This window comes from Apodemus sylvaticus, chromosome X (assembly GCF_947179515.1).
Source record: "Apodemus sylvaticus chromosome X, mApoSyl1.1, whole genome shotgun sequence".
Lineage (NCBI taxonomy): Eukaryota > Metazoa > Chordata > Mammalia > Rodentia > Muridae > Apodemus > Apodemus sylvaticus.
This window is the reverse complement of record NC_067495.1, coordinates 61489798-61513800: the sequence shown is the minus strand read 5'-3', so window position 1 is coordinate 61513800 and position 24003 is coordinate 61489798. Positions and strand designations below refer to the sequence as shown.

At 46.1% G+C, this 24003-nt stretch overlaps 2 protein-coding genes across 8 annotated transcripts in view; both read right to left on the bottom strand.

The window, feature by feature from the left end:
• Positions 1–373: 373 nt before the first annotated feature.
• Gdpd2 (glycerophosphodiester phosphodiesterase domain containing 2) lies at positions 374–9105 on the bottom strand. 2 transcript variants are annotated; one of them, XM_052171051.1, is made up of 16 exons: positions 8733–9105; positions 6875–6988; positions 6529–6632; positions 6132–6225; positions 5872–5931; positions 5533–5631; positions 5264–5357; positions 4967–5112; positions 4760–4842; positions 4508–4658; positions 2568–2789; positions 2254–2402; positions 1656–1803; positions 1436–1518; positions 1123–1148; positions 374–1033 (listed from the first exon to the last, which is right to left on the bottom strand). In XM_052171051.1, the coding sequence occupies exons 2-16, from the start codon at positions 6977–6979 to the stop codon at positions 981–983; spliced, it is 1617 nt and encodes a 538-aa protein (XP_052027011.1). In that variant the 5' UTR covers positions 6980–6988; positions 8733–9105; the 3' UTR covers positions 374–980. The 2 variants fall into 2 exon arrangements, with proteins under 2 accessions (XP_052027011.1, XP_052027012.1); XM_052171052.1 differs by having other exon boundaries at positions 8861–9105.
• A 2202-nt stretch (positions 9106–11307) lies between these two features.
• The window catches only part of Kif4a (kinesin family member 4A), a 105553-nt gene continuing 92857 nt past the window's right edge, over positions 11308–24003 (bottom strand). For 5 of the 6 annotated variants that reach the window (XM_052170162.1, XM_052170160.1, XM_052170163.1 and 2 more), the window contains 8 exons: positions 23676–23846; positions 23062–23169; positions 21848–21925; positions 21255–21353; positions 20608–20784; positions 14024–14140; positions 12267–12386; positions 11308–12057 (listed from right to left, as the gene is read on the bottom strand). In XM_052170162.1, coding sequence (XP_052026122.1) covers positions 11860–12057; positions 12267–12386; positions 14024–14140; positions 20608–20784; positions 21255–21353; positions 21848–21925; positions 23062–23169; positions 23676–23846 — 1068 coding nt within the window. In that variant the 3' untranslated portion in view covers positions 11308–11859. The remainder of the gene's footprint in view (positions 12058–12266; positions 12387–14023; positions 14141–20607; positions 20785–21254; positions 21354–21847; positions 21926–23061; positions 23170–23675; positions 23847–24003) is intronic. The other variant, XM_052170166.1, reaches the window with a different exon arrangement.

The window sequence follows — 24003 nt, the reverse complement described above, 5'->3', positions numbered from 1 at the left end:
AGACCCTACGTCCATCCCAGAAAAAAAAAAGGGGGTGGAAATCACACCTTGCTCTCAGAGTCTGAAGTCAAGGACACAATTTCCTGAACCCACAAGGAAAAGGTGTGGCATTCATATCCAGGGATTCAGACCTTTCAGGGAGAGTGACCACAAGGTGGAGCTACAACGCAAGCCCTGCACAAAGCTTCTGGGCCACCCGGAGCGGAGTGCCCAGTCACCACTACTCTCCAGTCTGCTGGGGAGAAAGGGGTCCTTCCATCTCCCGCCCCCAAATCTCCTCACGATGACCTCTCACTGTCATTTTACATCCAGTTCCAGATGGAAAAAAGCATCTTTCCAACTCCGGCACAGAAATGATTAGACTGTGACCAAATGACAAATTAAAAATTCATTGATAACAGGCAAGATACAGGAACCATTCATTGTTCACAACAAAACCCTACCATAGACACAGTATTACATCGCTAAATGAGCTTTCTCGCTCCCAGCCTGTAGGCAGAAAAGAAGCTGGACTGTGAGAGTGAGAGGAGAAGGAAGGCACTGTCTTCATCATCTTAAGAGTTCTTCAGGAAAGGCCAGTGCGGCCAAATTTCCTTCAGTCATCATCCTGAGCTATCCCACCCTGACACACCCTCCCTGCCTCTTCTATCCAAGCTCATGTGCACACAAGCCTGGTGCATTATCTTGGCAATCTTTCTCACTTCCTCACTTTCATTTCATTTCATTTTGGGAGTAACTTCTTGTCAGTCACTGTCTTTCCGACTAATTCATGTCAAAACATCAAAGGCAGCAAATTTCATGGCAGCTTGAGACATGCCCAGCATCTGGACAGAGGGCCCTCTTCGTTCAACATCTTCTGTTAGCAATGCCGCTTCCTCCAAACATCTGATTCCAGGATATTCCACTTCAGCTCCTGCCCTTGCCTGTGACCACTGCACACAGGCCTTAGACAGCAGCTGGTGGGGGCCTGGGCCCGGCATTCACTCTGAGGTGAAATTGTTGATCTTGGTCAGTAGCACTGTTGTCTCTAAGCCTACAGAGTGGGTAAGAGATGGGTCATAGAGGAAGTGAAGCCAGGGGAAATTAAGAGAAGATGAGAAAGAAAGGGAAGGGCATTCTTACCTGTTCTGTTTCTGTTAGCACATCTCCTAGAGAGAGAAAGAGAGAAAGAGAGAGAGAGAGAGAGAGAGAGAGAGAGAGAGAGAGAGAGAGACTGACTTTCTGTTGAGAGTTCCACCAACTTGTAGCAAGGCTTTCCAACCCAGGGTTTCTCCAAATTGCCTTCCCCAGGGTCAAGACATTTTATTGTGATAAGGAAGGCTCAAGATTTGGAATGGACAAAGTCTTAATCCCAGGCAGCATGCTTGAGTCAGACTGTACCTTTTTACTTGGAGCCTGGGGAAAGCACCCAGGAGACCAAGGCAAAAGCACTCACCCTCGGAGGAGGAAGATGCTTAAAAGCAGCAGGATGGAGGCACAGTTGGTGATGACCCAAATCATTAAGTATTTTTCAGGGGGCTATGGAAATAGAGAAAGCCTATCAGTGGCCAGAACCCCTAAGAGCAGCATATGGCATAAATAAGTATGGAAGGGGACAGGCTTAGGGGGAATAAGAGATTGGAGATGAGGGACAGTGACAGCTCTAGAGTCCTTACAATGAGCCAGAGCGGGTACTGCATCTGCTGTAGCAGCTGGCAGTCATTGGTGGTGACAGAATCCACACCTGCACACCAGAGCAGGGAGAAGAGCCAGGACTTGTTCACTACAAACAGGTTTACTGAGACATTATCCTGGTGCAGCGCCCTGTGAAAGTGGGGATAAAATGGAGGAACATGCAGAATCTCACGTCTGAGACTCTGCCCCGGTCCATTTTCTTTTATGCAGATCTCTGCAATGTAGAATAATAACACTAGAGCCGTTCTCATGGCCTACAGAGCACTAAGGAGCTTGATCTCTGTCTGTCTTCCCAGATTCCCCTTCCCTTTTCTTGCTACTACCCAGCATAAATGTAGTTTAGGTAATTTATTTTCTAGAACTTTTACTAGTTCCTAAATTCCACGAAATCAGGGACCTTTCCCATCTTATTCAGATTTATTTCTTTAAGCCCACAATAAATTCTGCATGAGTTATAGCAACCATTCAGTAGGTATGCATTGTGGGAATGAATGGATGAATAGCTTTTGTGACACCTGCATTGGTTCTTTCCTGACCATCAACCTTGGGGTCCTTTTTATTCCTTTCCTTGACACTCACTTGATATCCAACACTGGCAGGTCTTGATAGGGGAGGTTGAGAAATTGGGGCCTCTCAGTCCCGTTGCTACTCTGATGTCCATATATCTGGCGCATTCTGGGGGCCCGTTGTTGCACGTTTGCACGATCTTCATCTGGGAGCCAAAGAACCTGTGGTTCAGGGACAATGAAGCATAATTTAATGCTAAGGAAGCCCTAGGGATTCCAGGGACAGGTGCAGAGAGGTTTGGCCACAGAATGGGGTTTGTGAGCGGGGGTAGGATGGGAAGAGGGGCAGAATGTGGGGAGGGCTTTGGGAGCCCTGGATAACATCACCATAGCTTGGGGCACGTTTGCACTCAGCACAGCCTCCAATGTCTGATTCACAAAAGTATCGTAGTATGTGTGGTTTCTTGGGGGTCGGCGCAAGTCAAACATGATGGAAAGGTTAAGGGCTGCTGCTTCCTTCAGTAGTTCTTCCAGTGCTGGTATGGTCTGATTCTCAGCCTCCTTCTGATCAGAGTCTGACAGCTTTTTGGCCCCCCAGAAAGGTTTCCTCTATAAGAGAGGAAAATTATTTCAACATCACAAGAGACCTTTAGGTTTTCTCCCAATCCTTGCCATCTGTTTGTTTGTTGTTTGTTTGTTTTGAGACAGGGTCTCACTCTACAGTCCTGTCTGGCCTGGAATTTGCTATGTAGCTATGTAAAGCAGGCTGGCTTTGAAGCCACAGTAAGCTGCCTGCCTCTAACCTCCCAAGTGCTGGGAATAACTACGTGAGCCACCACACCCAACGAGCTGCTGTCAGTCTTAAGCAAGTGTTTCCAGATTCTGCCTACCTCTGAGTCAGGGTCTTTCTTTCTCTAAACCTTTGCTTTCTTCCATCAAATCATGCTCTATGGCGTCAGCATCCTACTCCTCCAGGTCCATAACTTCATCTATATCATCTTTTCAGGTTCATAGAGACCTTTGGGATCTTGATCCTCGGCTTCTCCCCTGGTCCCTCAGCCCCTTTCTCATTGTACCTGCGTTCCCACATAGTCCAGCCTCAGCTCGGAATCACTTTCCACAGCGCTCTCAAGAGACTCCTTTCCCTTTTGTGCACCCTCTGAACTCTGATGCAGTGTCACAACTGTCTGCCTCCTTCACCTCTAGACCTGGGGCTGCACACTGTTTCAGGCAGCTCACTGCATGGGGAGAACTGGCGCTGGATTTCCTGATTTTTGTCCCCTGGGGCTTGTCCGACCTTTCACTTCCTCTTGATTGGGCTTTTCTCTCATCGCTCATTACGGCTGTTCCAAGCCTCTGCCATTCTGCCCACCTTCCTTCATTGTCAACTAATGACCCCAAGTGCCAACATCGATAAAGCTGGATCACAGAGGGGATTTGCTATGTGCAGGGTCCTAGGTACCTTATGTGTATGAACTGACAATCTGTTCAAAAGGCCTAGAAGGGGAAGTACTACAATTATTATCCCTGCTGTACAAATGAGGAAACTGAGGCACAGACTGGCTAGGGATCGTTGGCCAGCATCACCACAGCTAGCAAGTGCTAAAGCCGAAGTTCAAATATAGACATTCTCGGTTTTCAATCCCTCTGATATGTCATTAGATATAGACTTAATTTTGTAAAAGAAAAAGCAAATAGCAACTCCATATTGTGCTTTTATATTTTTGAAAAAGTATGTCCACACACATAAATAATCTGCATATTTTAGACAGGTTGGATTATAGGAGATTCCAATTCATGAAGTGGCCCTTTGAGTATTTTTTCACTGCCTAGAGGATTAAAACCAGCACTTCAATGTACAACATTCAAATGTCTTGATTTAAGAGCAAGCCTGTTTCCTACCACTCCTATGAACTGTTATCTTTCAGTTAAATTGAGCTACTTTTTGTTCTCTAGAAACCTACTCATGTTTCTGGCTGTTACCCAATGCTGGTACCCCAAACTAGAGCTCTATGGGCCAAGCAAGGGTTTGGGGTGTATGTAAGCGGTAGGGTTCTTGCTAGTCACGGCTCTGGGTTCCATCCCAGCACCTCCAAACTAGCTCCACATTCTTGCTTCACTCTCATCTGAGCAGAAGTGTTTTCACTGCGCTATTTCCGAGTCCGATTGTCTTTTGCTTAGGCTCCCGTCGTACTAGCTGGGAGTGACACTAGGGCAGAGCCTGTTCTTGACTGACCAGTACAGGGCACAGCAAGTGCATACTGCTGGAATGGACTCTGCCCTGAGTGCCACAGAGCTGCTGGCCTCATCTTGGCTGGCATCCTCACCTCTAGGAACCAGGCTCCAGCATTGAGTCTCTGCAGTTCGGCCCAGGAGAAGTCACTGCTGTGGGCTGAGATTCGCTCTGGAAACACAGAGGCTACATTGGTCGTCCTGCTCAGTCGCTCATCATGCATGAGAAAGGGGACTCCGTCAGAGCTGTGGGCACAAGAAACGTCAGGGCACAAAGCTCTGGAACTGCCATCTTTTCCTGAGTGTCCCCACTGTGTCCCCCCCAGGCCCCACCCTCCATCACCTACCTGACCATCACATCTGTCTCAAACACAGACGCTCCACATTCAGCTGTCTTTCGCAGGGACATCAGGGTATTCTCGGGGGCCAGCTGTGAAAGGGAGTTGGTGAGAAGGTAGCAGGGAAGGGTGGGCCTGGGAACTCACAGACCTGGTCCCTGAAGCCTAGAGGAGCAGATTCTTTTCTACTTGTCCAGGTTTCTGCCCATCACTTACCATGGGGGCCCCTCGGTGTCCTACCAGCCCGGGCTTCGGGGGTAAATCTCTGAGTTTTATGATGCAGGGGGAAGAGATGAACAGGGGTGTCAGGTAGATGACCAGGGTGACTCCAAAATATAGCAACAGCAGTAGAACCTTTGGGCCTGTAGAAAGTGGAAAACAAGCTTCCGGGAAAGGCAACAGGTGAGGTGGCACTCTAGGGGCAGAGGGCAGAGCTCAGGTAAAGGAAGCTGGGGGGTGGGGAGGAAGAGACACTGGTGTCCACTGAGGGTGAACAGGGGCCGATGTTGGCACCTCTTGGGTAGATGCGGTAGAAGGTATCAGCCACAGGCCAGGCCAACAAGGTGATTCCAGCAACTGCTCCAATGTGAAGGAATGGGGCTGTGGCCTGTGGAAAAAGAGCTGGTGAGGAAAGGTCTTCTTCCTATTGCTCGGCGTGTGCCTGCCCCATTCTCTGCCGTCCAGAGAGAGCTACAGTCTCATAGGACCAGGAGGCAATATAATGTTCCAGAATTGGCCATGGGCCAAGGCTCCCACCTAGATAGTGGAGATCAGCCACTCACCTGCAGTGACAGTTGTAAACTATGCCACTCCTGCCGCCATTGGATATCCACTCCCACAAGGCCAGTGGCCACTAGAAGTATAATGAAGAGCAGCAGCACCTGGGGCCGGGGATGAATGAATGGACCTTCCTTGTTAGCCTAGGCTCATGATTACTGGGGCTACCTCTTCATTCTGTGGACACAGACATTCTTCCCCTTCCTGAACGCATCCACTGTCCTTTCACTCAATAAATATGTACTGGGTTTCAGGTCCTGATCTGGACCCCAGGCATAGAAAAGCAAATGATCAGAGGGCTAGACCCAGCATCCCCTCTCCCCATCACTGCCAATTCACTGCACCTTGTGGAGACTGTGAAGATGTAGAGGCTGTCCACAGAGCTGCAGGAGCAGGCCCAGGAGCTGGGAACAGACAGAAGGGACACTTAGAAGGCTCTGGGAGAGGAAGGCAAGTTCTCCTAGTAGGGATTTGCAGACTGGTATCTTCTTCCCACCCAAGAATTATCCTCTTTCCCTCAGTGGCTAGGATGAGAACAAGACAGTAGACCTGAGCAGGAATGAAGGGCTTATGTGGGAGTTAGGCCAGATGTCCCTGGACCAACCAATAGCAAGGATGCATATGTGACCAGGAGGGAGATGACCAGCAAGACGATCAGGGACCAGTCTATCCAGTGTCCCCAATGGCGAAACAGGAATCTGTAGGAGGGTAAAGGAAGGTGTTCAAGGGAAGGAAGTGACTTGGGGGAGGGGGGTTGGGAGCTGAAGTGGCTAGATCCAGAAAACCCATTAGATGGGAGTGAGGGGAAATGTTTCTTAGGGCTATGGTCTCTAGGAATTGGTGAGTTTTCTTGGAGGAAATTTTTAAGGTCGTTGGAAGTGCTGGGGTTCTGGGGCCGTGTAGAGCCGGGGATGACATAGTGGGGGCTGAGTGCAGGGTTGGATGTAGGTTGGTCGGTATGAGGAGGAACAGGGGGGGAGGGCGCAGGGTACGTGACATACTCATTGAAGTTGTGCAGATCATTGAGAAGGATGAGCCCGATGTACAGCCATCCCAGGGACAGGAGGAAGGTGAGGAAGAGCAGGCCAAACCAGACGCAGTCGCACTGCAAAGGAGCAGGAGAGAAGCTGTCAGCTGAGCCCCACTTCATGCTCAGAGGCCCCCAGAATGGCAGCTCAGCTTCCGGCCCTGCACTGAGCTGTTCTCCCAGTATTTGAGGGAAACTTTCTTCCTGGGGGAGAGAAAGCCCCTTCCTCCCAGTTGCCTGTGAATACGATGGGTCTCCATATTGTCTCCGAGCAGCCTTAGTCTTTTGATTTGCCGCCCCCCCCCCAATCCCTTCTCCACCTTGCTGCTTTGCATCTTCTGTTTAGGATATTTCCTCCAGTGGCAGCTGTACAGGCAGTGGAGGCAGCGGGCCCAGACAGAGCAGCAGCTGGGGGAGTCTGCCATGGTGGAGGCCTGGGGGCAGAGGGAAAGGACATTTGACCGTCGGCTACCCTGATAGAGGACAGATCCCAGTCTCCCTTCCCATGTATCTGAGGAGCCTGGGGCAGATACTGCTCAGTGGGAAGGTTGGTTGATCACAGAGCAGACCCAGAGCTCTGGATTTAGCGAGCTGATTCCAAACCTAGAAAAGAGGGACTGTTTCTGGAGTCTTTCATTGGCCCTTATTTTTGATACCTGGGAAAACAGTGGTCCAGCCTTTTTTGTAGGCATCTGTGTGTACCCACTCTCTCCAGATCCTTCCTATTTAATGACATCCAAATCTGGGTTTGGAGTGCTTGCCCAGAGTAACTTAGGAGAGATTGCCTCAGGGTGGGGCAAACTCAGTTCAGCAAGTTAAGGCAGATCTGACAGAGCTTGAAGCAGCCCAGTGCTGCCTTGCACCCCAGGAAGCAGGAGTCAACCTGAAGCAGAGGTTCTCATTCTGACCCCAGGCTGAGGGAGGCACAGCCAGTTGACTAGTTGCTATGGATACAGAATTGAACAAACCACAAAGCCCTGACTAAAAGATTTTTCTGTGTCCACTTCTCAGGGGTTAGGGTCACTGACAATAGAAGGAAGACTTGAGGGGAGCAGGCTGCCTGAACCCTGACGCCTAGCCTTCTAAAGGAACCTCATTCCTGTCTGCACAGTCCAGAAAATACAGGTCACCCCATCCTAGCCTTACCCTTTCCTTCCCAGACATCATATCCAGTCACCCTCCGCCCCAAATAGAAACCCAACTCCCGCCTTCCCCTTCCCAGAGGCCCCACCCTCTGAGCTATCCTTAATGAAAGTACATTATGCACATAGGGCAAAGGTGCATGTGTGCGTGTCTGCTTGTGCGTGTGTGTAGCGGGGGTGGTGGTAGTGGCAGGGCAATTGTCTTGGAGCAGGGTATTCCTGTGCCTTGTGGTTCTCAGTGTGGCTGAGACCAAGCTGATCTCCAAACCAGACTGGGCTCGTGAGTATGATTCTACTTGAGAGGCTGTGCAGTTTGAAGCAGGAGAGACGTCTGCTACTGAATCACTAATGCAAGCAGTAAGAAGGGTGTGACTGTGTGTCATGTATCAGCCTATGTCCATGTGTGTGCACTAGTGGACTAGTAAAATGGGTTTCAAAGTGACTATGTAAAGAAGCATCTGGATAATCTCTCTCTCTCTCTCTCTCTCTCTCTCTCTCTCTCTCTCTCTCTCTCTCTCTCTCTCTCTCTCCTCTCTCTCTCATATCTAACTGTCCTGTCCTGTACGAAGGAACAGTGCCCTTTTCCCTCTGTGTGAGGGCTCCTGCAAGAAGGCAAGGTGTGTCTGCTCTTGGACCTGCCCCCTTACTAAGTTCCCCTTGGGAAAGGAGGGTCCTGTCTGGGGAGTGGAGGGGGTGGGAGCCGGGTCCCTTCCCAGGAGACTGACTGGCTAGTCAACCCAAAGAGAGGCTCCTGCTTCTCCCCATCCGGAACCGGGCTACAGTAGCCTGCCCTGACCACCAATCCACAGGCCTTGCTTCCTCTAGAGTCGTACCCCTGCACCCCAGATTTCCAGAGTCCTACCTCCCTCAAGAGTTGCCTGGAAGATGGAAATCGGGATCTGGCCAGTCTGAAAGACCGTAGCAGGGAATCTGACAGGGTTGCTGCCTGGCTCCCTGAACTCCATCCCTACCGGCTTCAGCGGCTCTTCGCTTCCCCGCTCCCAGGGTCGCCCCCAGCCCTCCCGAGCCCTCACACCTTTCACTCAGAGCAAGCCGGAGCCAGCCGCTCTGCCTCTCAGCGCCTCTCCGAGTTGTCTGCCTCCTCCCTCTTGCAGTCCCTGGCTCAGCCTCACTGGTCAAACAGGTGTCTCTGTTGCCACCTACAGGAAGAAGTGTGGGTCCTCTTGGAAGGCCTGGAGAGGCTCTATGACCCGAACACAGCCATGGTGGGAAGATGGGCGCGAGTGAGCGGGCTGGAGAGGAGGTCGGCTTCTTTCGTCTCTGGAGCTGGCAGTCAGGGGGCTTGGTGTGAGGAATTCCTTTGTGCAGCCTTCCCCATCTCTCTGTCCCTCCTCCTGTTCCCCTCCCAGTCACTGCCTGAGGGCTTTGTCCTGGCTCTAGGAGGCCAGGACTGAGGGCATAGGAGGGAGGGAAGCTGGGGGAGGTGACCACACAATTTTGCAACTTGGCAGTGAGGAGAAGGGGCCCTGCCAGTCCCCTGGAAAGTCTTGAGCATACAAGGAAGTCTAACCTCAAGCTTCCTAGGAGTGCAACTTCCAATCATTAGCTTCCCTTTCCTCTTGGCTATTTACACTTCTGCAAGTTATATCTATGTGATGTTACTCAAGTGACTTTATGAGCTCTGGGCAGCAAGGTGCCCCATTTCTGGACCAGGGGACCCTGTGGATGTACTCAACAGCCCTCACTGCACCCCATATCAGATGCTCACTCACACATCAGTCTCACTGCCTTGTTTACCAAGCGCTGAATGGCTTCAGGAGTGTAGCGTGTATTAGGGTACCAGGCTTTTGGAAGATGAACGCGTGCAAAAGCAGCAGGTGACCTAGGGAGCTGTGGTCAGCTTAGTATAAAAAGTCCAGGGTCACATGTGAGTGGGGAGGGGCTTGATGGACAGCTCCTGGATTGTGGCTGATGAAGTGACTTGGGGTCTGTGTGTGAGCACTATCCGGGTGTTGGTGGGAAAGGATGACTCCTTACAGATAAGCTGGCTTCCCCTCCCCCCACCCCACACACATTCAATTTTATCCAGCCAAGGGAGACTGGCTCTCTTCTGCCAGGAGCTGGTTCCCTCCCTCTCAGCTTTCCCATTGTATCCAGAGGCTCTATTTGGCAATGACAGAGATTCTCTAACTCTCTCAGAATTAAAATGCAAAGAGAAGCAAGGCTGCTTGCTGGCAGGAAGCCAGGGAGGGCCAGCGGGTCACCTAGTCCTCCGCTGGGAGCCATTCTTGGCAGGTTGTTTTCAACTTCCTTTGCTTGGGTTGTGGTGGATTCTGGAGTCTTGTTTTCTTGTATGTGGGGATGGTTTGAGAGCCTTTTAGGGGTGGTGGGGTGGGAACAGGATTCAATATGTATGGATAAGTCTCAAGGCTTGCAAACTCCCAAAAAGTTTCAAATAGAGCCTGTAAGAGGCACTACATGGTTGGCCCCCTTCTAGCTTCTAACTGGAGCCGAGAAACCCGATGGAAGGTAAGGAATAATCCTTGTCCCTCCACTTCCTTTTTAAGGGAGAAAGCGAGGGTGCAGTAGTTTTGTTCTGTAACTGAAAAGCAGCGTGGTTCTACACCCATTAATCAAGATTCCAGGGTATTAGAAAGAGCTATAAGGTAAACAGAACTGGGTTCTGTTCCTAGCTCTGTTACTCACTGACATTGTAACTCTATATAACTAGCTCTTTGTACCGCGGCACTATCTCTGTATGTTAGATAGTTAATGTTCCCCAAAGGCTCATGTGTTCACAGCTTGTTCCCTGGCCTGTGGTACCATTTGGGAGGTTGGGGGAAACTTTAGAGAGGAAGGTTCTTGTGGAGTGTCTTGGGGAGACATACTTGTGGAGTATATCCTGGGGGATATACTCTTGAAGGCTGGTGATGAGACCTGGATCCTTCCACTGTTTCTTCCATCCTGGCTCTGCTCCATCATACTTCTGTAATGATTTACTATGGGCTTCTAAGCAGGGCCCAGGGCCTCCCAAACCATGAGCTAAAATGAACGTATTTCCCCGATGAACTCCCTCTTTCAGGTATTTGCTGTTATATAGTAAAGCTGACACTTTATTTTCTTATATGCAGAGTACAGGCTCCTAAAGACCTTGAACAGTTTAAAAAAAGATTTGTTTACTATGTATACAGTGTTCTAGCTACATATGTGCCTGTAAGCCAGAAGTGAGCACCAGATGTCATAGATGGTTGTGAGCCACCATGTGGTTGCTGGGAATTGAACTCAGGACTTCTGTCAGGAGTGTGGGGATGGGGATGGTCACTAAATGTGTAGAAGAAACTAGTTTTGTCAGTGTCCTTCGTCCCCCTAGAGCAGCAGAGGTGCAACACCCTAAGAGAGGGTAGGAAGCTGGGTTGGGGTACAGCTCAGGGATAGAAAGTTTGCTCGGCATGTCAGAGTCCCTTTGCTCAATTCCTCTCCCTGTAAACAAAACAAAACACGAAACAAAACACTAGGCAGTCTTCCCAGAAAAAGGAAGCATGTGTATTTGTGGGGAAATCGAAATGGGATCTCTTTAAGACTTCCCAGGGGATGAAGAAAACATGCTGGAATTTTATTTCTTCCTCTAGCATAAAAGGATCTCCTTCAAATAGTAGATGAACTGAGATTTATTTATTTTCTTAACATTTTAAAAAATATTTCATTCACTTCAGTAACACACGGGACCGACAGTTGAAGTGTTTGCAAAGTCCGGAGTTGGATGGAGCAGGAAAGCTCCCTGCCCGATCTGAGGTGTGGTGAGGGGGTCGAGTCGGGTCTCCGTCCTACTGGAGGCTCTTCCATTAAGCCAACCTGATCACAAGAGAAGAACATGTTGGTCTGAGCTCCATGAAGAGACAGTTCAACTGCTCGCAAACAGTGAGCTACGTTGTAGTGGGGACTGGCTCCTCTTAGTCAGCAGGAAGGTCAGTTGGTTCTCTCTTCAATAGAAGGCTCAGCACCTTCTAGAGAAGCAGAGTAGTTGTTTGAGGGCTTAGGTAGTAAAGGCCAACTCTCAGCAAAGGTCCTCTTCCTTTCAGGGACACTTTTTTCCTTTTCTCAATAGCAAGACCTAAAGCTACAGAAGTCATTAATGGCCTTCCCCTCTGTGCTGCTCCCTCAGAGTAAGTCCAGGGCAGACAGAAGAGACAATGGCCCTAGCCTCAGTGGGACTCTTCTTGGATAGGAGAGCAGCCAGAAAAGAAGCTGGTATTGCTGGCTAGAGCTCGCTTCTTCTTCTTCCCCGCGGCCTTATTTTCTTGTGATTCTGATGCTGCAGGTTTCAGTTCTGGGTCATCAGAAGAGACAAACACAGGCTGCTTCAGCGGCACCTGATCGGAATCACACAGTTCCTTGAGGATCTAGGGAAGACAGAGATAGCAATGATTACCTGGGCCCGGCGTAGCACTACAAAGGCTCCACGAGGCTTCCCTACAACTGTTGTTTTCGAGAAAACACGACAGCCAGTGCACAGCAATAGGATAATATCTTTCCCCACAACCTTCTATTATAGGCAATGCAGAGAAGGGTGTGCATATAGTTTTTTCAAGTCTTGCATTTAGCCACTCACCTTGCTGCTGGGAGTTGCACACACAGGGTTGAAGAAGCTTAATCCTGAGGTCACCTCTGTGGGATCTTCCAGTTTGAAGGAGTTTTCAGAATCTTGGTTTAGCTCAAAAGCATCTAAGTCCTGAAATCAAGCAGATAGGCTTATTATAATTTAGCTACCTGAGTTCAAAACAGCCTGTTCCTCTTCAGCCAGGTAGGTCCCAGCTCTGAGGACCCAATCACACAGTTACTCAAAGCAAACCTAAGGGAGCTACTGTTTGGAGAGGCCATAGGGCTTAACATGTTCTGTCCCCAAAGGAATGGAGTCATGCTTAAGAGACAGACTCCAAAGACCCGTGTAGGTCTGGAAGGAGACATACTATGAATGAAACTTTAAAATTAGGTCAACTTGGGTGTGGTAGTATATATCTGCAATCCCAGAACTTGGGAGGCAGAGGAATGACAAGTTTGAGTCCAACATAGGGTTTTAACAAGGAAGGCCTACTCTCAAAAAAAAAAAATCAAATAAAATTAGGCCAAGTCTTGATTATTTCTTTGATTAAAGTTCTACTACCTACAATAACACCCCTATAGGAGGCTACCTGCATTGGTATTCCTTTCTGATAAGGAAACAAAATCCAAAGGATAGAAGTCACTTAGGTCATCACAAAGTGACTCTGGCAGAGTTGGGATTAAAACTGTAGCTGTTTTAAGTCTGAGGCTCCATCCTAAGTTACCAGGACCAGCTGCGTATCAGGCGCATCACATCAGTTTGCCTCTGGATTTTACTTTTCTCTCTGTAAACTGGAAACAGTGGCCCAGAGCAGTGATTTTCTTTAACTGAAATCCCGAGTGAGGCCCAACAGGAAAGTAAGTGACACACATGGCTTTGATGGAAATGGAATCCTGAAGGTTTGGGACAGAGATTCATGTAGCAGCTTCAGGGCTCTAGAACCCTGAATGGAAAACCACAAAATACAGGTCCCAACTATGTCCCTGCCATTTAGCCTGACAGACATGTAGCTTGCCACTTCAGTCCTCTGGTGCTTACATAGTTTAGAGGTCTTTGATAAAGGCTCAAGCCAAATTGTTCCTGTGTAAATGCTTAGCAAATGCATGATGGATGCTTGGTACACTGCACTTGGGAGGAGCCTTGGGCTATGCATGTATGTATGTATGTATGTATGTATGTATCAAGAGCTGTAGCAAAGACTCCTTGCCACAGTCACAGGCAGGTGGAAGGGAAAGTTCAGTGACTGAAGGTGCTGCTCTTCGCGAGCACAGTTGCTTTCTCGGAGTTTGCTCTTCCTAGGAGTGATATAAAGAAAGCCACAGCCAACTTGGCTCAGCACAGTGACCACTCGACCAGATTCCTGTGGGTCTTGCCCACAAGCCATGAATGCTTGGTTCCCTTAGGGTCTACTAGCTACTGCCTCAAGACCCCAGAAGGATTAAGTGCCTTTCTGGAAGCTGCCATCTCAGCACATGCCTTTCACGGTCCCAGCTGAGGCTCTGGACTAGTTTGATCCCGTGTCCCTGTCCACCTGTAAGCTCTTGCTTTCCTGGTCCTTGTTCCTGTTTCAGAAATCAGACAGAAGCTTCTGAGCAAAGCTGGCGGGGAGGGTGGGGAGTGCATACCTGAGAAGTGAGCCTCTTTCTGGGTGCAGAGAAGAAGGGGAGGGATTGCTGGGTAGGAGATTCCAGGGTTCAGGGTGGAAGGAGGATAGAAACTCCAGAAAGGTCCAAAGGGACAGTAAGGGGAAGCAATATCATTCCTACCTGGTTCTGATGGCGGTTGCGACACTTTGTGGGGTCACAGCTGCAGGTCACATTACAGTCTGACTTTTGCTTTCTGCATCCACATTGCTTGTTCCCGCACCAGCCTTTGCAGGAACACTGCAAAACAGGTTTGTGGAGGACACGTTACTGAAAGGATCAGATGAACTGTCCCTCCACGTGCAATTCTTTTTAGAAAGAAAGGAAAGTGCCATCATCTTGATCAAATCCGTCTTCTCTGTTCCCTCCTTTCATTTAACCATAAGCACCAGGAAGTACCACAGGCTAATTGCGAGCAGGTTATACAAACAATTCAATGCTCTATTTTGCTCAGTAAAGCTGAAGATAGATAGGGGCTGTCCTAACACACTCAGTGTCAAGTACCAGGTAAACACTAGTCACCACTTCAAGGGCAAAGCCCTGCAGGCAGCATGGTAGTACAGTTAGATTTATTTTAGGACTACTGAGTCAGAGTTTTGTCTAACTAATTGTATTTTCTTTCAATGCACATTTCTACATTTTGTCCAGTGTTAGCTAGGGCTTTGTTCTGAGCACTAACTCATCTTCAACATATCACTAAATATAGGAAATAAAATCCTTTATATTTGAAACTGCAGTTTTCACAGCATGTTCTCTCTCTCCACCCCCACCCCGTGTTTTGTGTGTGTGTGTGTGTGTGTGTGTGTGCTCACACACACACAGTCAGTTTATAATGTAGCATGTTTATCAGGCTCTAACAATAGCAGAAAGCTGGAAGGATGAATAGCTAAGATAACAAAAATTAAATCCAAAAATATTTTGACAGGGCTGCAATTATAGGCTCAAAGGAGAAAGAAAAAAATACAATAGGGATAAATTCACGTTTGGCATTTAGGTCCCCCTAAATCAGTTGTGTAAGTACAATATGTGGGGAGATCTAGCTTTAAAGGCATCCGTGCAGCAGGTGGTAGCAGCCCAAACCTTTAATCCCAGCATTCAGGGAGGTAGAGGCACCCAATTCCAGGGTAGCCAGGGCTACACAGTGAGATCCTTTCAGAAAACCAAAACAATTTCTTCCAATCCCCAGCAAAAATGAATCCAATCGTCTGGTGATTAACAAGGCCTGAAATCCCAGGGCAGTGGTAGCACACACCTTTAATCCCAGCACTCAGGAGGCAGAGGCAGGTGTATCTCTGAGTTCGAGGTCAGCCTGGTCTACAGAGTGAGTTCCAGGACAGCCAGAGCTACACAGAAAAGCCCTGTTTTGAAAAATCAAAACCAAGACAATAAAAACAAACAAACAAACAAACAAAAAATGCCCCAAGACCAAACCCCAAACCCCAAACCAAAACCCCAAGGTGTGAAATCACAACTGTCAGCATATTTTTCTCATCACATCTCTGTGGACTCATCCTAAGTTTAAAATTCAAGGTCTTAGCTGCTTTTCACATGAGAACTATCATGTTTGTTCTGTAGCTATAAAAGAAACTATAATAACATCTTTTTTTCTGATCAAGAGGATAACATTTATCAGTATAAAATTTGAAAGGCCAAACCATGATTTCAATAGTTGTATACAATATGTCGATACATCAATTTATATAACTAGTCCCGTAAGGTTAGATATTAAGATAGTTTTGAAAGAAAACATATGCTATTACAAATCATGTTGCAGTGAATAATATCCTTGTAGACAAATAGAATCTAAACTCAATGTAGAGATGAGACCCTCTACAGCTGTCCCAACTCCACCTGACTTTACCTTTCTCTTTCACTTCTCAACACATGGCCCTGACAAAGGCCTTCTCAGGTACTCCGAGACACAAAGCCCATTCTTTCACTGAGGACTTTTCATTCACTCCCCTCCCCCTCACTTTCCATTTTTGACTTAGGCCTGTATCACATTAGCCCAGGCTGGCCTTGAATGGAAGATTCTTCTGCATTAGCCCCTAGAGTGTCAGAATTACAGGTGCCCGGTTTCCTCATGTTTTTTTGATCTCATCTTAACCATCTCTTTGATTCACAAATAGCCTGTGCCCTCCCTATCATGCCTATGAAGCCACCATGAAATTGTTTGTTCTCTTCTGTACCGACATCCAGAACTATTTTGTTTTTCTGCTTACTATGTCTTTTGCTACAAGAATATTTTCACAATGTCAAAGTTGATTGTTGTATTCTCAGAAATAGCGCTCGTTTCTGGTACAAAGCTTAAAAAAGATCCATTGAATGAATGCAGCAAGTTGTGTATTGAGGGCTATTTCCTTAGTATGTATATAATTACTGGATCAAAGAATATAAAAAGTTTTAATATATGCGTTCCTGAAGTGAGCATGATGGGAATATTTTTAAAGTTTCTTATATTTTCAGGTTGCCCTCCAGAGTAGGTATACCAATTTCATGTCTAATTGTATTAAATAAGAATGTCCATCTTAGTCACCTTTATCAATAAGATACATTATAATAAATTTAAAAATCCCTTTAGCCTCTTAGAGTAAGACAAGCAACAGATAAGAGTTCGATGACCTGTCTTACGGATACCGCCCCCCTTCAGAATGAACTCCATTTATTACTGTTGCCTGGGTCCTTTGTCCACTTGTGACTCATCTAAAGGCTTTAGACATGCTCTTTTACCCTGTCAGCTTTTCTCTATTTCATCTCATGTGATAAATATCACACATGATATCTCAAGGACTGTCCATAGCCAAGACCCAGCAAGATGATTTATAGACTAGTATACTTCACTTATACGAAAGCATTTTCTAAACACCAACTGCCATGAACTTCTGCTGTTGCTAATCTTCAAAGGAGCAGAAGCTACTTGGTAATGGTGATGGTAGAGTCGAGCGAATGCTCATGATACATTGGCATTTAGGTCACATGAATGTCACACACACATAAGCTAAAATTTCATTTTATTCTCCCTCATTCAAGGAAGCAGATTAGAATATCAGAGAGACTGACACAACTATAACAAAACTGCTGGCAACCCACCAGCGTATCTCAAGGGACAGCACAGATGGAAAGGCTCCTGGGCTTGCTGGTTCTCAACAGGGGCTAGAGAAATCTCTCCAAGGGCTGGAGCCTTGGCCCAGTGGTTAAGAGTGCTGTTGTTTTTTCAGAGGATCTGAGGTCAGTTCCCAGTACCCATATGAGGTGCTCACAGCCAAGTGTGACTCCAGCTCCAAGGAAGGGATCCAATGATCTGTGTTCAAGCATCTGTACACACATGGCACTCATCCACAGAGACCCACAACACATAATAGAAAAGAGAGAAAGAGAGATGGGGAGGAAGGAAGGAAGGAAAGAAGGAACAAAGGAAGGAAGGAAAGAAAAAAGAAAAGAAGCCGGGTGGTAGTGGCGCACCCCTGTAATCCTAGCACTTGGGAGGCAGAGGCAGGTGGGTTTCTGAGTTCGAGGGCAGTCTGGTCTACAGAGTGAGTTCCAGGATAGCCAGGGCTACACAGAGAAACCCTGTCTCGAAAAACAAACAAACAAACAAACAAAAAAACAAAATAAAATAAATCATCTTTGGGAAGTGTTCTAAAATGCCAAGTCCTACCTCAGATCAATTCAGTCAGAACATCTAGAGATAGAGCTCCAGGCTCTATTTTTAAAATTTCCCTCGAGAAAAACTAGGGTTGAGGATACCATTTTACAGTTTGTAATTCTTCTTTTTTTTTTCTTTTTTGGTTTTTTTCAAGACAGGGTTTCCCTGTATAGCCCTGGCTGTCCTGGAACTCACTCTGTAGACCAGGTTGGCCTCGAACTCAGAAATCTGCCTGCCTCTGCCTCCCAGAGTGCTGGGATTACAGGTGTGCACCACCACCGCCCGGCTCAGGCTGTAATTCTAACAGAATGTTCAATATGTCTCAGAAGAATAAGATCTGGTCAAATTTTAAGCTCAAAGAATATCAGGGTAGGACTTAGAAGTGTTTACTCCTAAATTTAACACTTGGCATGACCATGGAAAAGTCACTTTCAAGTTCAGCTCTTATCTTTATCAGCAAAATAGAGACAAGAGTATCTGTTTCCTTTGGGCACATATGGCAGCACACACCTGCACTGGGAGGCCCAGGCAGGAGGCCAGCTTGAGACACATAGGGAGTTCAAGGCCAAACTAGTACTGTAAGTTCTTGTCTCAGAATATAGCAAAAGTAATAAAAATTTATCACCCACCACCCACCCCCAGGTAATAAATGAGAAATATTTAAAGACACTTCCAGTGCCTTAATAAAAACATAATTATCTTATTCCTTACAAGGTGGTTATATATATGTGTGTGTGTGTCTATATATCTATCTATCCCTTTACCTCTCATACACAATATGACATCATATAAAGGTACTATTGTTAACATTTTGACTAGTTCTTGGACTCAAGACATTAGCACTAGAAGTAATCTTTTCTGGTTTCATCTCTTCATTGTACACATAAGGGAATGTAGGCTCAGGCAGAGTAAGTGCCTTGTTCAAGGTTACTCAATAAACTATTGGTAAGTTCCAGACTAGATCAAACCCATGCCTATTTAGCTTCTGAGTTGTTACTCTGTCATTTAGTATCTCCTTAGTGAGGAAGCCATTAACTCTAAGAAAGCCATCCTTTCGGTGCCTGCTACAGTGTCTTTTTAAGTAAGAAAAAGATGGTTAAACAACAATAAAGTTGGTCTTCATGTATAACTAATGTGTCTTCCAAGCAGTCTGATCAAGAGCAAACAAAGCATTTGCATATTGTAAGGTTATTAAATAGGAGAGTCAATTTAATCTCTTTAAAGTTCATGCATACTCACTTATCAAACTAAAAAGCATCATTTTGCAGTATTTTAGAAACTGAATATCATTCACATCAGGTAGTATTTCGTTATAATATTTGCTACGCTTCAGTATTTTCCTTTTAAGTTGGAGCAACAGTGTTATCTATTAAGCTTCCCCAAGAACAAGTGCACCCATAATTGCTTCACACCTACAAACTCCTTTCCAAAGGTGTTAGTTAGGCCTTCCATCCTTCTGATCATGTGTATGCTTCTGACCTCTACCTCCTTAACTTAGATGGCCATTTAATCTACATTCAACTCACACTGCTACTTCAATTATAATAATATAATTATATTCGTTTGTTGAGTAAATAAATAAATAGGGACTTTGGGAGATGGTTTTGCCATCAGGAGAACTTGTTGCCTTTGCAGAGAACCTAGCTTTGATCTCCAGCACCTACCTGGTAGCTCACAACCATCTCTAACTGCAGTTCTAAGGGATCTGACACTGTCTTCTGATCTTTGCAGGCAGTAGGCATGCATGTGGTACACACACATGCACCAGGTCAAACACTCATACATAAATAACACCCAAAGATACAAAAAAAAAGACACCACACCTTGCTTCATTTTGTCTGAGTGTCCCAAGTCTGTGGTTTGCATCTCTGTAATACACTATTTCTACTGTAGCCCACAGCAGTAGTCACCTTCCTCACTGTCATCTTCTCAATCTGTACCTCTTCTGTTTGGCCCTAAAAACCCAAACCCTCCCAATTATTCTTCCTGAGATGAGCGTACTGAGGTCCTAGTATGTTTCTTTCTATTCCTCTGTTGGATCCCCATTAACGCATTCTTGTGTGGCTTGCTTCACATTCCCCTGGGGGTTTGCTTCACTTTAGCATTTGGTTTTATAAAACTGGCCCAATCAAGTGTGCTTCTAGGAAGCTGGAGAGTTAAGTTAGGAGCCATTCTCCAAGAATGTGGTTACAGGGCATAAGTGGGCGAGTGGGGATGAACTGTATGTACACAGCAGTTCAGAAAGTAATGTTTCAGAATAAAACAAGTATGGAGGGATAGCATTGTAAAAGTTAATAAAGTGCACCTTTAAGTCAGAATGGGTTTGAGTTTGGCATGGCATTGTAAGGTACTTGTAATTTCAGCACTCAGGAGGTGCAGGTCGGGAAGACTAGGAGCTTACTTCATCCTAAACTTCAAGTGGTTTCGAGCCTAGCCTGGGATTATATGAGGCCCCATCTCTAAATCAAATCAAATCAAATCAAATCACACAAAACAACAACCCCCCAAAGTCAGATTATTCCTAATCAGCCTTAGCATTTTCATTCTTATCTTTTTCTATACCCTTTGTTCCTTTGTGTTGTGAGAAAAAGAAAAAACATTGATGGTAATTTGTTGTGGTGACCACGGACAAATATCCTTCCCTCTGTGGGTTTGAAGTCTATCTCTAAGAGGCAAATAATAAATACCTCTGTGGATTTTTAAATGATTATTAAAAGATGCTATGTGATAATGGTTGTTAGCTCAGCTATAAAAATGCTATACAATACGGGCTGAGGTGATCAGTTGGGGAGCAGCTTCAGTGAAATGGTATAGAAGGCTAGCTACTCAGATCGCCATGACCCTGAAAAATCAAAGAGAGCCAGCCAACTTGAATGCTCAGGTGCCTGCTGGCCTCATATGTAGCCCAAACAGAACTAGTCCAACAAGTCCTTGTCAGTGGAGTCAACACCTCTGAAGGAACTCCAAGGAGTTAGGATGCAGAGCAGGAACCAATTTGAGACTCAGAAGCTAGCCCACTGAGAATTAGCCTAACAAGGGATGCCAGAGAGTTGGCTCGTACCCCTTGGATGCTCTTCTTGGACATCTTGACTAGTTTGGCTGGTACCCACTCCTCATCAGCATGGTCATCATTGTCCTCATTGTCCTGCTCAGTCATGGAAGGCTCTGAATAATACTGCAGCTCCTCGATGGTGAAGCTTTGCTCTAGGCATTTTTCTTTAATACGGCAAGGTTTGGGCTACAAAAAATATGAGGTAGTTAATAGTTTCAAAATACATATGATACTCTATCTTCTCGGTAACTATTGCTGGCAGTTATTTACAGAGATTTCAGACTTCTTAAATATATTCCCCCTTGGTTTTGCCAATCACAAAAATTCTGCTTTAGCCTTACATAGACTTTGATGAACTAGAAACTGGAGGCTAATCAATCTGAGGGAGGAAGAGAGAAGTCATGGTTTAATAAGATAAATCTCTCTGGATGGACAGCTGAACATGGCTCTTTTGCTCCTTCTCAGTCGGGTTACATAATAACTGTGTATGATTGACTCCAACTGGCCCTCTGAGGAAGCTGGATGTCTGATTTCCTTAGAATTGTACTCTAGTTTTACTTAGGACTCCTTCCTCTTATAGCCTCTGACAAAAGACAGGTTTAGTACACTCAAGCCTGGTCTATGCAAAGGTATCATAAGATGACTGAACATTTTACCTTAGGTGGAATATATTCAAAGGAAGAGTCTGGAGACTGGAGGATAGCTCTCATAAGATGGGGTTTCTGTTTGCTGGCTACTTGGAGGAGGGCCAGTTTCTGTTTGAATAGGAGAGAAAAAGTATGTATTGTTGGGGTAGATTTGGGCTAACCCAAAGACTTCAGACCTGAGCTAGCTTTCTTGTATTTATACAATATAAACAAGTGAGGCACGTAACCGGACAGTAGTTGGAGCGCTCTCACTTTCTCAGATCACTACTACATTCAGGAGGGGATATACTTTATTTTTTGTTTCTTTGTGAGTTTTTATGAGACAAAGTCTTACTATGTGTCCTTGGATACCTTAAGAGTTTACTATGTAGACCAAACTGGCTTCAGAGTCATTATGATGAGCCTGTCTCTGGCTCCCGAGGGCTGGATTACAGGTATGTACCAACATGTCTGGCCAAAACTTGTGTTTCTAACACTTTGAATGTATATGACTGGATCACACAAAAACTCAATGGAGACCATACAAAACTGGCATAAATATAGTTATCAAATCTGAGGGCTGCTTCCAAGGGCTAGCCTCGGTGGGTGCAAAGTTGTCTTACCTGCTTGATGGCACTGTTTTCTTGGAGAAGCTGCTGATTTTGCTCACACACTTTTTGCATCTTCCTAAGCTCTTCTTTCTATTTCCAGATCACAGTTACGGGTAGGGTTATTTTGGGTCCATATAAGAGTTATTAAACAACTCAGACTAAAACATTGCTTTCAAGTGTCTGGTAGATGAAGTTTTTTTTCCATACCAGGCACAGGCACACGGAAAAGCGCCTCTCTCCTTGTTCCCAGGTTCCTGGAATGCCTCTATATTTCTGTATCCCCTAACAGTCCTGAATACCCTTGAAGGAAGCACACTTTCTTACCCTTTCCCATTCTTACCTATGATGTGCATAGCACCTATGCACATGAACAGGCTGGTTCAGAAAGCCACACAGCATTAGCTGTTCCCTGAAATTGGCAGGTGCTTCTGTGTGCCCTTCTCACACAGACTAGCCTGCACTCTAAGAAGCGTAATTAAAGTTGTTTGCAGTTAAGGCAACAGCATACATGTATATAACTTTAACTAGTCTGGTTATGTCTTAAGGAGAGAAAAGCTAAGGGAACCCTGGAGACTGACTATGCAGGAATAAGATTCTAGGTTGGACTAAAGTAGTGCTCCAACATGTTTCTAAAGGGTGTGGTGTTCCCGGCCTTTGAAAGAATTTTAGATCCTGGACATTTTACTAACACGTCAGGTCTCAGCTCAGAACAAGCTCAGAGAGATACATTTGAATGCCCTTAGGAGGAATTTTTCGATTTGTTTTTATCATTTTTAATTTTGTGTATGTGCCTTTGAGTGTATGCCTGGAGAGACTGATGGCTAGGTATGGGATTCCTCCTGGAGCTGGAGTTACATGCAGTTGTGAGCTGACGGACATGGACAGAGAACTCAAGCCCTCCGCAAGAACACTAAGTGATCTTTACCACAAAGCCCGCTTCAGCCCGCCGCCATCATGATTTTAAGTAAATACTAGATGAGTGTGGCTGCTTCAGCTCTAAAGCTTAGGGTTAAGGCAGAAGAAAGAGGTCTAAGTATGACACGGGGGCTTCTGTTTTAGTCCTGAAAGTTAGGTTATTCTTATGGGAGTTGCGCTGATTTTCCCCTAACTGGATCCAACAGGCCCTCACAGGAGTAAAGGCTCTGGTTTGCCAGGGGTTAATCACTTCCTGCTGCAGTAGTGCCATGGCCCAGGTGAGTCAGGATTCTCCATCCTCTTTTGCATACCTGGCATTTCATTGTGCTCAGCAGCTGCTGATCCTTTTCATTAACTGACTCCTCCAGCTGCTTCTCTGTCGGTTGGCATTGCTGCAGCTGGCTGAGAAGGTGCAAGACCTAAAGAAAGAGACAACACACTGGGGGGATAGCAAGGGAGTAAGGGGGAAAGGATGTTCTCTAGCTCAAGCAGTGGTCCATGTAATATTTTTGTGAGTTAAACATAAAGAATGTCTTTTCTTTCCATGTTCCTAAGTAATAAACCTAGGAAAGGTGTTTCTCATGTGTTAGCTTTAGAATTGGAGCCCGTGGTTAAGGACCACTTAGACAAGTCACTTCTGTTTTGGGTTACTTACTTGCAAAATGTGGAAAAGACCACATAAACGTTTGAAGGAAGCTTCATGGACCACTAGCGAACGTTTATTTATTTTTCAAATAGAGACAGGGTCTCAATATAGTTTAGAATGCCTCTGAATTTGAGATGATTCTTCTGCCTTAGCTTCCCAGAGTGCTAGGATGGCAGGCATCACCACCATGTCAGGCAGCTTCTACCACGTTTACAAACTGAAGCAAAGGCAGTGGCAGCAGGTGCCCGCCTCGCGGTACTTGTCGTCTTGCTCGGTTACCTTCTCCTGGTACTGTTGCTCCATTTTGAACAGCTCCTCTTTTAACTCAGACTCCATCTTAGCAAAATGATTTTGCTCCTCAAACAGCATCCTCTGCACTTCAATACAGCTGGTCTTGCTCTGATTCAGGCTGCTTTCAAGTTTGCTCACCTGTATTTTGGAGGAGACCAGCTGGAAAGAGAAGAGCAAGTCATTGTATTTGCAGAAGGATTTAGCTTCTCCCCTTCATTGGGCAGCTTTCAAAATCCACTCTCACTTTCCCCCATGTCATGTGGATCTTAAAAGTGAACTGAAATACTACTACTGGCTTTAAATTTTTTACTTTTGA